The sequence below is a fragment of the Tupaia chinensis genome, unplaced genomic scaffold, assembly GCF_000334495.1.
Source record: "Tupaia chinensis unplaced genomic scaffold, TupChi_1.0 Scaffold000072_1, whole genome shotgun sequence".
NCBI classification, from domain to species: Eukaryota; Metazoa; Chordata; class Mammalia; order Scandentia; family Tupaiidae; genus Tupaia; species Tupaia belangeri.
The window spans coordinates 469,390-482,098 of NW_006159532.1; the positions used below are offsets into that span (position 1 = coordinate 469,390).

Genomic DNA, 12,709 nt, shown 5'->3' on the forward strand with positions numbered 1-12,709 from the left:
GGGTCGGGCCGCGAGGAGTGGGGGAGTGCGGGGAAGGTCCCTCCGAACCCCCGGCAGAGCCGTCACGTCCGGGCCGGGGAGTTGGGGTCTCAACCCTCTCCCACCCGCCAGTGGTGCCCAAGGGGAAGCTGATGGGCGGCGGCGCGTGCAGGTCCAGCCGGGGGCGAGCCCAGGCCTGATCCGGACTCCCAGACCAGGGCTTGTTCTGCGGTCCGTGCTGGGGGCGGGGCTTGCGGCTTTCCTGGGCACGGACTGGGCCATCCGAGGGGACTGGCCCCTGCCGACTTGGCCTTGGTGGCACGGTCTGTTCGGTACTGTATTTGGGGGGGAGCGGGGTGGAGGTGAGGGCAAGAGAGAGACTGAATTTGTGTGTGCCGTGCGCCGCTAGCATCTCTGGGTACTGTCTCCCTGAGACCAAGCCCTGTGCTCACCTCGATGCTGTCTCCGGCTTCAGAACCCGCCCTGCCGGCATTGGAGGCCTGTGCCTTGCAAAGGAGACATGATGGCTTGGGACGTCGCTCCTCCAGACTGACCTTCCCCCTAGGCGGGGGGCGGGGAGATCTCAGCGTCGTTTACTAGCTTGTGCTCCCAGGAACTGCTAGACCTGGGAAGATTTACTAAGCAAACCACGCCTGGCCCCAGCCTATTAGGACAGGTGTTTTGAGGGCTGTGGCTTCGAGGAGGGAGTGGGGCTCACTGCTAGCGGCCCAGGGCCTGAAGATGTAGGCATGGGTAATCAGTAACCCCTAGCACACTTCCCCTGCTGCTGGAGGCCATCTAGGCCAGACCCGTGATTGACTAAGCAAACAAGGCCCTCACCCTGACTCCTGGGCTCAGAGGGTTTTTCAGTTCAGTCCCAGGCCAGAAGACTGGCAGAAAACTGGGGGCTTGGAAGGATCCAGAAGACTCTAAAGATAAGGGGGAGCGTTCCAGGAGCTCACCTGTGCCCACTCACCCCTTTCAGAGCCATATTAGTAAACAGTGGGTTTTGATGCCTTAGCTGAGGTCTGGTTGCCTGGATACATGGACCAGGCTGAGGCCCTGCAGAAAGGCCAGGTCTGCAATAGACCTCTCTTGGGCCTGCGTGTAGACTTGTGCTGCCATCCCCACAGCCCTCCGGAGCAGGGAGAGGGCACCAGCCCTACCAGTCCAGACAGCATGCTGTTTTCAGGAGGGAGAAAGGAGGTTGCTTCACCTACCCCAAATGCTACCCCAAATGCTGTAAGGCCCGTCACGAAGCCTATGTGCCCCAGTAGTTCTTAAAAAGCAGATACTTGCTTACTAACAATGCCATTTTCTCAAGTGTCCCATTGGCCTCTGCAGTAGAGGTTCTTGTCCCTTTTACCCCACAAAGCCAGAGAAGTGAGTGCTTCATGGCCACTTGGCTGGTAAATGGTCAAAGTGCCAATCCAATCCAGGGTGTCCAGTCTGCGGGCTGCCACATTAAAGCCAAGTGAACCTCCCTCACTTCCTCCCTCCAGACCTAAATGATTTGCTTGGTTTCCCTGTGGGTTCCTGCTCTTGGGGCTCTATGTGGTAGCTTCAGTTGGGGACCCCTTAGGCTCCTGACCTAGATCCTCAAGGACAGGACCACCTTGCTTCTTGCCTGTGTTTTCTGAGGTTCTGTTCATGGCCTGACTCGTGCCAGCCTGGGATGCCTTGAGGGCACTTGCACAATCGGTAAACAGGAGAGGATACTGGGTTTGCCAACTGCCCTTGGCCACTACTACTGCTTTTTGGGAAGCCCAGGCTTCCCAAGCCACTCGGAGAGCAAAGGCAGAAAGAGGCTGCACTGGAGGGTGCTCAAGTCCCTACTGATGCCCATGGCCACGGCTGTCAACTGTGGCGTTGCTACAAATTGCCTGGAAATGTGTTTTAAATGTTGCCTCCCTTAGTGGCCCCCAGGGATGCTGGTGCAGACCCCACTCTGCTGCCACTGAGTAGAGGTAGGACTCAGAGGACAAATCATTTCCCCTCTCTAGGCCTTAGTGTCCTCTTCAGTACTCCTGAAAGTAATGGTAGGGGCCTGGGGGCACAGGATGAAGCAGACAGGAGGAAATGCAAGGTTGGACGTCAGGGCTCCTCCTCTCCTGAAAGGCTGTGCCGTAATGCATTTGCTCTGAGCTTGGTTCTACCTGTATTCCTCATTAACATCAGAGATCCTAGCTGGGGAGAAGCTCTGGACCATGGGGGGCAGGAGTGGAAGGAATGCTTCTCAGTCTCAGTGAAGTGCATTAAACTTCCTTTGGGATTTTCTTTCTCTGAGTGAAGCATAAAACTCATGACCTGAGAACCCATCAGTGAGCAAATCCAGACACCGTTTCTCAGGGTGCTACCGTCGAGACCTCCCAGTTCATTGCTTAAAGACCCACTGCCCTTCGCTCGCCTGCATCCAGGGCGGCTAGCAGAGGTGGCTACGTGGCCCAAAGGTCTATGGCCCCTTTTTGACCTGTAGAAAGAAACGCCCTCGGAGCTCATTTTTTTTTCCCCTTCCAGGCTGGCAAAGCACACAGGCTAAGTGCTGAGGAGAGGGACCAGCTGCTGCCAAACCTGAGGGCTGTGGGGTGGAATGAAGTGGAAGGCCGTGATGCCATCTTCAAGCAGTTTCATTTCAAAGACTTCAACAGGGTATGGCTCCGGGGTGGGACAGTTTCTCGAGACTGGGGTGGATGAGGTCACACAGAGAACTTGTCCTGTCAGCAGAGAACCTGACAAGACACTAACCTAGAGTATTTAAGCACCATGCCAGTGGGGAAATTCATGTCCCTGAGTAACCTGGAGAGTTGTCATGCTTGGGGGCTGGAGAGTAGCATAGGTCTTAGGCTCTCTCCCCCTAAACCTTTGAGAAATAATCCCCAGAGAAGATAGTTCAGGAAGGAAATGGGTGTACATCTGAAGACATTTTTTTTTTTTTGAGAGATTTTCACTGTAGGGCGTGTGCGCTCGCCAGACAGACAGAGAGAGACATAGAGACAGAAAGCGAGAAATCACCCCCCAGAGGGGATGGTCACACCGCAATCCCTTCTCCTCCATTCTCCTCTCGGGATCTTGGGCACGCACGCACACGCGCCCGGCGTGAGTTTTAAGCCACCGGGTCCAGGACACGAACCGCGGTTGACTACGTGGGAGTCCAGCGACATAGCCATTACGCTAACTGCTGGTTCCCATACATCTGAAGACATTTTATAGATAGCCGAGAATGGCCAAGACCAAAGTGCTCTCATGGTGCCCATGAGACTTAACAAGACTTTCTTCCTGCCACAGACAACCTCTAACTCGTGCTCAGAACCAGCAGCAGGATGTCAGAGGACACATGGTTAAAGCCAGAGGGCCCCCCTACAGAAAACTAGTGTGACCTCCTGCACCTAGGTCCTAAATTGGCCACAAAGACACTTAGGAGTCCCTTCTCTCAGAACATGAAGCTGGGTCTCACTTCGCTTCAACAGGCTTTCGGGTTCATGACAAGAGTGGCCCTGCAGGCTGAGAAGCTGGACCACCACCCTGAATGGTTTAACGTGTACAACAAGGTGGGTGATGGCATGTGTCTCTACCGTGTTCTGCTCGTGTCCGAATTCCGAGAACTTCAACTCATTCTGAAGGCCTCTCTGTTGGACGTGGGCCCTCCTCACCCACAGGCTGACTGTCCACTCATTCTGTTCCATTCATCTTGTTCCTAGAATCAAATAAATAGCCCTGGAAAACAGTCAAATTAAAGAAATTCCAACTTAAACATTCATAACATACTTATGGCTAAAGAAGACATTAAGGCGGCAAACCCCAAGAAAGGCAAGGTTATGAGAATCAGGCACACTTAATCACTGTTAATAGCTTTAATGGCGCTCATCTCCCAGGAGATCCAGAACATTTGAACTAAGACTATCCACGCTGCAAATAGATCAGACTGGTGATGAATCAAAGCATTCACTAAATGCCCGCCATGCACCAAGAACTCTGCTGGACTATTTATAAAAATGAGGAGGGCGGAAGAGGTTACCTATACATGGATAGAGCTTAGGAGCTAACATCAGTTTCGATTTTGTCTTTAGCTTTTAGGTTAAGTTGACATCTGGATGTTAAATTTTTATCCCATAGCTAAAATCACCATCATCTTAGAAAAACATCAGCGGGGAAATACAGTAGAAGACATGTGGAGGAAGGCAGGCTGGGAGGGGCTGTAGTGAGGGGCTGCTGTTCTGGAGCGGGGAAGACAGAGCCCAACAGTGAGGGACTCTCCAGTTCGTAAATGAAGTCAGTGGAGTGAGCTGGCCCTGAATTTCTGGTTGTGTTTCAGGTCCACATCACCCTGAGCACCCACGAGTGTGCAGGCCTTTCAGAACGGGACATAAACCTGGCCAGCTTCATTGAACAAGTATCAGTGTCCATGGCGTAGGTGCATCCTCCCTCTTTGAACTCCTCGGGGAAGATGGGACGGAACTGCGAATCCAGAGAGGATCCCAAGACCCTGCTGCCTTCATTTAGGAGTCCGTCCTGGCTTGAGAGGATGTCAGTCATGGCCAGCACCCCGAATCTGGATGTTTTCCCCTGCCACTCATCCTTGGGGCTCTGTTACACTAAATTGAGTAAGCTCTCCGTCTTTGCAACATCCCAGGAATTTCCTTTCCAGGCTGTTCCTTACCACCCTAATTCATTTCCCCTAGAAGTTGTAATAGAGGGTGAAATTGTTTCCTCGCAGAAATCAGGACCCTAAAGGGAATCCCATGCTGTGACAGAATCATAAATGCTCTCATGTCTCATGTAAAACTATTCTAACATTTGGTCTTAGGCTCTGAGTCTTCTTTTCCACTGGATAATCCAAATTGGTATCACTGGACATTTAATTAAGGCACTTAGCACCCTTCAGGGTACTGAGGCAGTGGGAAGGGGACCAGACCACCTTGCCCTCAGATTCGTTATCATTTCTGGGAATCAAACAAGAACACAACTATTATTAGACAGGATGAATTAAGTTAATGCTAGAAGGCAGGACAAGAAATAAGCTAAGGGGAACACATAAAAATGATGGATGGTGACAAGGGTCAATCTAGGGCTTTGCGTTATGCCTCGAAGACCAGAGTAGGATTTCTGAGCAGCAGATACGGCTGAGGGAGCATCATAAACAGAGGTCTGTGAGGCACAGGTATTTGATGTGTGGTGGGACCTACATCGAGAGAGGATGTCTGGAGCAGTACTGTCTCCCTAGCTGTGATGGTTAATTTTATGTCTACTGATGGCCATACCACATCCATATGCTTGGTCAAATTTATTATTCTGGGTGTGTCTGTGAAGGTGTTTCTGGATGAGACTGACATCTCAATCAGCAGACTGGGGAGACTGTCCTCAACACGGGGAGCCTCAACTAATCAGTTGAAGGCCTGTATAGAATAAAAGGGCTGATTATTTCTTAAATAAGAGGAAACTCCTCCTACCTAACTGCCTTGAGCTGGGATGCATTTTTTTTTTCTTCTTCAGTTTTGCAATAGGGTACATGCACTTGCCAGAGAGAAAGAGGGAAAGTGAGAGAGCCTCCCAGCTAGGAAGGGGATAGCCATACCAAAATCCCTTCTCCTTCCTTCTCTTGGGCTTTTGAGTGTGCAGGCATGTACCTAGCATGTTTTTCAAATTCAGGGACCAAACCATGCAGTCGGCCGTGTGGGATCCAGCTGCCGTAACACCATGCCACTGGTTGACCCAAAATGTCAATCTTTCTGCTTTCAAACTTAGCTGTCAACACGTGCTCTCAGGGCCTCTGGACTAGAACACATCAGCTCTCCTGGGAGAGTTTACTAAATGCAGATCCTGGGATCTGTCAGCTCTAGGATCACATGATCCAGTTCCTTATCATCTTTTTTCTCTGTGTATATAGTGGTTCTGTTTCTCTATCAGGGAGGACCCTAATATGCTGGCCTGTAACATCAGATGGGAAGGTTTTTAATCTGATGGTTTCTGGAGTTTCCCAGAATCTCAGCAAAGGTCTCAAAGATTGCCCGATTTTACTCTAAAGATAGAAGGTGCAGCTTAGGAGCTGACAGCTACCTACTATCCAAGTGTTTAAAGAGCTGGTGTGCAAAGGTCAGTTCCCCAGCCAGGAACGCTAAGAATAGTCCCACTACTGTGCTGGGACTGGAAGGGGCCACTGAGCGCAGTCTCATCTCTACCCTAGGTACATGCAGCACAAGTTTTCTTTTCCGCACACCTGATACAGAGATGGGGAAGTTGTTCTCCCTTCAGTTCTCACCTGTGACTCCTAACCTGAAGCACTGCCTGGCTTGTGAATGTCCATCACTCAGAGCAGGTCTCCGGCCATGTTGCAACTGAGCCAGCCTGGATGAGGTGGTCCCCCAGCAAGCGCCAGAGAAGAGGCCAGTGAAGCGTCAATGCAGATAAGCAGTATGTGTTCTCTGCAGTGCTTAACATCAATACCAGTGAGATCTGGACAGTGGTGTCCTTTTGCCCCACTTCCACTTGACTTACATTTCTCTAAGTGTGCTTTGATCTGATGACTGAGGACTGGGAGGCCCCCACAAGGAGGTTTGGATTACACCTTCCTGGGTCACCTTCCAGCCTCTGCTTACCATCATGATTAGGGTTGAAAAGTGCCAACCTAGGCCACACTACAGTTGGATGAAGCACCTTTATGTCGGACAAAGACACAGACAACACTTTTTAGAAATAAATAGGTTTATTCTGAAATTAATCCAAACAATAGGAATCACAGGGGAGGATATTAAGGAGAAATTATGACAAAGAGGAAAGTACGAGAGAAAGGTAGGCAATGAAGACTCCAAATCAAGCAAAGGCTTTCCAAACCCTGACTTCTGCCTACCCCAGCTATGGTTAGTGGCTATCAAATTAGCCTCAGGAACTGTTCTGTTACAGTTTGGTCTAGGCAAAAGCTGTTCACAGCTACCAGAACCCACAGAGAAGGCAAAGAGGCCTACAGCTGTACACAGCAGCTTAAGCCTCCCCAGACACTACTGCTTTGTGGGCCAGGCCTCCTGACCCGAAAAGATTCTGTCTGGTCTTCCTGTGGGGGCAAGGCACCAAGCCATTTGGTAGAAACATGCAAAGCCAGCACTCCTGTGGCTGGATTCTGGCCAAGTCTGAAATGAAAGCCAGAATGAAACACTGGGTTCCTCAATGACAGCTTTCAGATCCCGATCAACCATTTGGAAAGACTTCTCATTTTTTATTCAAAATGAAACAGGACGCTCAGTCGTTACATGTGTGAAGATCACCTGAAGAGCTCTATTAGCCCCCAACCCAAACGCAGGGCCTACAGTCAGCATCCCATGGTAAGAGTCACACTACCCAGCTGGCTAGAGGCCTCCCAGATGGCTTAGTCCATCATTAAATTGTACACAAAGTGGAAGATGAAGATGATAAAACACACAAGACAGGGCCCAGGCCTGGGGAGCTAAGGACCTGAATTTCTGGCCTCTCTAAACAGGTATGACCACCACTCCTGGTATGCAGACTAGTCGGTGGCTACTAAAGTGCTTGGAAATACACCGACTGCCGCTCAGCTGTGTCTAACGGCCCCATCTCAGGGGTCATACCCCCTACACCACAAGGGGGCTGTCTCTCCACAGCCCATCCAAGTGCTGCCACCCACCCATGTGTGATCTTGTGTGCATGCCCGAGTAGATGAATGAATGCAACCATCCACAGTGATTACGATTTGGGACATTTAATTATTTCATCACTTTTTGAGAGATTATTGCTGCAATTAGAAAGGGAGCATTGAGATGAGAAGGGGGAGGTTAAAGAAGGCAAAGAAGATTTAAAGAGGCAAGTACCACTTTTCCAAGTATAAAAACTGGTATTAAAAGTGACATGGCAGTATATTCACATGACTAATTACTCGTAATGCGGAAACAAGACAGCACAGTTTTTGCAAAGGCCTATGTGACATCTACTAGCAACATGATACTAAGACGCTACCCACCTCTGCCACAGATTAGGTATTACTAAATGTGCACACAGCACACATACACAACAAAAAGCCTACAGAAGTGTTAAGTCAAACACAGCTCTCAAACATAAAGTGTCTACACTGGGTCCCTTTGAAAACCACCACCACCACTCCCGACCCCAATTTTGTCACAGCACAGAGGATATGAGTGGCTCTGGGGTCTGGTCCTGGGGACACTGGCAACACCAGCCCAGTTCTAGGGCATGTGCTGGTCTATTTCAGTAGTTACCAAGCCACAGCGGTGCCTACTGGGTAGGTCCCTGGGTCCCTGGACCTCCTCTAACATTGTGCACTGAACACCAGAGACAATGCACATGTGGCTCTGAACACAGCTGCTCTCAAGGAGCCACGAGTTCAGCAACTTGGAGGACACATGCCGCTCCCACGTCCTAAGCATCTCAGACTCTGGCACATACACAAAGACACCAACCACTCTTGGAACCCACATCGCACAGCAGAGCAAACAGGAGAGAAACACACACATATAACCCCCACGCCAGCCTTATGACAACACAGCCAGCTAGTCACAGTTACCCAGTAAGAAGTATGGTGCTAAAGAATACTACAGACAGACATGCTAAGGAGCTTGGGGGAAACTGGCAGTCATGGCTCTCCTGGCTAGCATTCCCAGTGAGGGAGCTAGAGGATAGTTACCAGCCAGAGAAACTGCATAATCAGGAGTCCCTGAGAAGGGAAATGGAACAGAGGAAAATTTCTCCTGGCTTGTCCTAAGTACCCCACCCCAAGCAGAGACCCCAAAGGCTGCTCCATTCCCCCAGGCCTGGGCCAGAAAGCGCTCACTATGCACCGCAGAGAAAGGCACGTGACACAATGTCATTAGGTAAGGACAGTGGCTCAACCTAGAGTGCCCCATACAGGGGAGAGGAGGGTAGGAAGTGGGTGCAGGGTATGGTCCTGGCCCTGCACCACCCTGAGCAACTAGTCTTCAGACAGAAGAAAGTCCCAGCCCTGGACCACAGAGGCTGCTTGCCACCCTGCTTTCCACTCCCGAATGCTTATCACATCCTTCGCTGCTCCTCCAGCCAGGGCTGAGATGCGACCAGTACCTGCGGCTAACCTGCCAAAGTACCTCTGGAAGCTGAATGGAGGGAGGGAGGTGGAAAAACACACTCATGGAAAGAAATGTCCTTGCTATGGGGCTCTCTCACTCCTCTCCTCACACCCATGAAAGGTAAGTCAAGGCAACTTGTGAAGGTGCTTTGAGCTGTTCCTTCAAATAAGCATATTCTGATTACACGATGGCTTAAAGCATGGAGGGGAGGGCCACCACCAACCTTGGTGATACCTGTCTGAAGCTTGGTGCTCACCCTGTGACATTCAGGAAAGTATAAAAGGGTCTGGTTTCTGTGTGCTGCCAGCCTAGGAGAGGGCCCGGCTCAGGTGTGCTCTGATCACTGCTGACTCAGGGAGGCAGTACCATGGCCACACAGGCCTAGATTCTCTGGACCCATTCTTTCCCTTGTCCAAGGAAACAAGAACAACCAAACAAGACCCTCCAAAGATGGGGCAGCCAAGGGTCAGCTGGGGACTGCAAGCGCAGAAGAGGCCCGAGGACCACTGCAAACCAAACTCGGCTCACTGAGCACATGTGCTCTCTGCCCCGTCCTGCGGTGTCCTAAAGAAATCAAACAAGCTACAATGGAAGTGGTTGTACGAAAAACAACTACCCTACTCTCTAGAGGAGGACTGAAAAACGCTTCTGCTCCGAGAACTCCTAACACTTGCCTAGTAGTTACATACTTGCTATCTGACGAGCCAGAAAATCTGCCTGAGGTAATAAGGAAACTCTCACCATCTCACCAACTGTACCCCAGCTTCCCAATGGAATCAGGACAGTCACAGGCGCCAAATAATGATTAAGTGAAGTTGAAAGCTCAAGAAGTTAGAGAAGAAAATGGTTAAAATAATTCCTAGGGTAACATTTATCATAAGGACAAATTCGTTATGTAATGGAATCCTTCAGGGTCTTGAAATTAAAAACCACAAAAGGAAGAACAAGAATTCCAAGGACCAAGCTGTCTCACAGTCTACCTAGGTGTGCTCTGTGGAGCAAGTCCAGATGTCAAAACTGCGTGTGGTCTCTTCCATACCCCAAGAACCTTCTGGAGGCCAGAAGCCTCTGGGACGAGAAAGGGTCCAAGTTCAGCGGGGCTTTGAAGAACCATTCATCTGGCCACCCTGGGTGACGTTGTCTGTGCTGTACAGGCAGTCCAAGAAGGTGGAGGACAATTCTGCAACCAGATTCCGGTCAATGGTTGCCTGGGCCATGCCGTAGATGGCACCCTACAAATCCAATTAGGGAGACATTATTAGTGAGGATGGGAGAGGAACCAGGAGAGAGCTGTGGTACACAGTCCCCGCCACCCCCGACTCCCAGATTTCCAGGTACACTCTCTCTTGCATTCCCACCTAGGTATCATTCTATCAGAAAACCAGCTAATGTAGTCAACTTCTCATAGGTGTTTCCCGGTCTTCCTTGCTGCCTAAAGGAACTAGTCTATGAAATTTGCTGCACAAAATTCCTAAGACAAGTTTATTGCCTTTCCCATGTCAACATCTTCTTTTCAGAGGCACACTGGCACCACCTGCTTGGATGAAGCAGTTTCTAACTGACAAGGCACCTTATATATAGTGCATCTCATTTGAGACTCCCAACAACCCTGGGGATAGGTGAGGTAGATCACCAGTTCTAATAAACTAAGAGAGGTTTGTGGGTAAGGGGCCGAGGCAAGAACAGACTCCAGGTCACCTGATTCTTTCAACCCCCTCGTTAACATTTAAATTTCCAAGGGAAGAAAAAACCCCAACCCAGCATGCCTACCATTCCTGTGGTCTTTGCTTTTGGATTCTTCATAATCTGTGTCACAGACTCCCTGATATCCTTTAGGAACTGTATGGCTACTCGCTTCCGCGTATGTACTAAAGTGATGCAGAAATGAATACTATGGGAAAAGAAAGAGAGAAAGATAAACCTTGAAAAAAGAAAGAAATACTCTACAATCAAGTAACCCAAGTAGAGGGACTTACTGGTTGCCTCTTCATGGTATTTCTGACAAGTGCAAGTCATCAAGGTGTTCCCAGTCCTGGGAATTAGGCCTCTCAAGTTCTTGGGCTGTCAAGCATGTGCTGATGGCAGGGCTCCTCAGCAGGATCAAGACCCCACCGCAAGGAAACAGACACAGCCGGCTGTTCTGTCCCACCCCTCCCCTCACAAACTGTCAATCACAATTCTTTCAACCATGTGACCTCCAACAGGAGGCTTCTGTCTTAGATGATAATCTTTCATGGAGGTACGGGCACAGATCTGAGGTCTTGAAGGACTTCAGGATAAAGGAGAAACTACTTTTCCTGAAAGGAGGGCGGCATATAGAGGAATTGTGAAGAAGAAAAGGGACAGTCTAGAGGAGACTGGCAATGGACCAACATGGAAGGGGGAGCCGAACACAGGGGACAGTGAACAGTCCTGACAGTCAGAGTATTCGTCTTAAAGCATCATAGCACATCGGCTTATGAAAACATATTAAAGAGACAAGCAGGCCTGAATGATTACAGACCCTCTGGAGGGTTCTGAGCTAAGACTACCCAGGTAACAAGGACTTCATTAGAGTAATCTGATGGCTGTGTTAAAGACGAACCAGGGAGGAGAGAAGAAAAAGAGAATGGGAGAAAAACCTCATGACCAAACACTGCTCTCAGGAGGCTGTCACCTAATTCCACCAGTTTAAAGCTAATGGTCGTGGGGCCAGCAGGTGGTGTGGTAGCTGAGGGGCCAGATTCCCACATGGCCAACCAGACCAGTTTGAGTCCCAGACTTGGTGGCTTTCTCTCGCTCTGGTGAGTGCCTGTGCCCTATAGCAAATTTTTAAAATAATAAAATAGTAAGTAGGGGCCAGCAGGTAGCATGGTGATTGGGGCACTGGACTCCCACATGACCAACTGCAGTTCAAGTTCTGGACCTGACGACTTGCTTTCTCTCTCTCACTCTTTCTCTCAATCTCTCTCTCTCTGTTTAAATTGAATAATAATAATAACAACAATAATAATAAATAAATTTTTGCTTTAGAAAAGCTTTTCAAAATGTAATAAATAGGGAACCAGCAGTTAGTGTAATGGCTATGTCATTGGACTCCCATGTAGTCGACCGCAGTTCGCGTCCCGGACCCGGTGGCTTAAAACTCACGCCGGGCACATGTGCATGCGTGCCCATCCCCCCTGGGGGGTGATTTCTTGCTTTCTGTCTCTAATGTTTCTCTCTGTCTGTCTGGCGAGTGCACACGCCCTATAGCGAAAATCTCTCCAAAAAAAAAAAAAGTAATAAATAATTATTTAAAAAATGTAAAAAGCTAATGGTATTATTCTTTATATCTAATAACTCCACAACCCCAAGTGGCAAGACAGAACGCCCATAGATGCTGCAGTTCCTATAAAGTGCTGGGCTCCAGCAGTCTAACTCTGTGTCGGGTTATTTTGCTACTTGAATTCTTTAAAAGCCATGGAGCAAAGGCAGGGCAAGAAGTCTATGCAAGCTTACCTGGGTGGGAACTGTAGGTGGTTCAGGTTCCAGCCCTTAGCATGCATCAGGTTAAAGAGCCGGGAGATGTCAAAGTCATGGGAGCCGAGAGCAATGACTGACAACTGAGGATTTCCAAAAACAAAGATGCCTTTGATATTTTCCAGTCTTAAACAAAAACAAACAAAAAAGAAATTCAGCCATAT

At 49.4% G+C, this 12,709-nt stretch overlaps 2 protein-coding genes and 1 long non-coding RNA gene across 5 annotated transcripts in view; 1 reads left to right on the forward strand and 2 right to left on the reverse strand.

Moving 5' to 3' along the window:
• The window catches only part of LOC102498140 (uncharacterized), a 78,845-nt gene extending 76,355 nt beyond the window's left edge, over window positions 1–2,490 (reverse strand). The window contains exon 1 of one of the 2 annotated variants that reach the window (XR_333621.3): window positions 432–2,490. This is a non-coding gene — a long non-coding RNA (uncharacterized LOC102498140). The remainder of the gene's footprint in view (window positions 1–431) is intronic. The other variant, XR_333620.3, reaches the window with a different exon arrangement.
• PCBD1 (pterin-4 alpha-carbinolamine dehydratase 1) overlaps window positions 1–4,776 on the forward strand; it is a 6,039-nt gene extending 1,263 nt beyond the window's left edge. The window contains exons 2-4 of the mRNA XM_006142271.3: window positions 2,497–2,628; window positions 3,447–3,527; window positions 4,292–4,776. Of these exons, the coding sequence (XP_006142333.1) occupies window positions 2,497–2,628; window positions 3,447–3,527; window positions 4,292–4,390 (312 nt within the window). The 3' untranslated portion in view covers window positions 4,391–4,776. The remainder of the gene's footprint in view (window positions 1–2,496; window positions 2,629–3,446; window positions 3,528–4,291) is intronic.
• Window positions 4,777–6,960: 2,184 nt separating this feature from the next.
• SGPL1 (sphingosine-1-phosphate lyase 1) overlaps window positions 6,961–12,709 on the reverse strand; it is a 138,721-nt gene continuing 132,972 nt past the window's right edge. For both annotated transcript variants that reach the window (XM_006142276.3, XM_014583682.2), the window contains 3 exons: window positions 12,525–12,671; window positions 10,815–10,935; window positions 6,961–10,276 (listed from right to left, as the gene is read on the reverse strand). In XM_006142276.3, coding sequence (XP_006142338.1) covers window positions 10,136–10,276; window positions 10,815–10,935; window positions 12,525–12,671 — 409 coding nt within the window. In that variant the 3' untranslated portion in view covers window positions 6,961–10,135. The remainder of the gene's footprint in view (window positions 10,277–10,814; window positions 10,936–12,524; window positions 12,672–12,709) is intronic.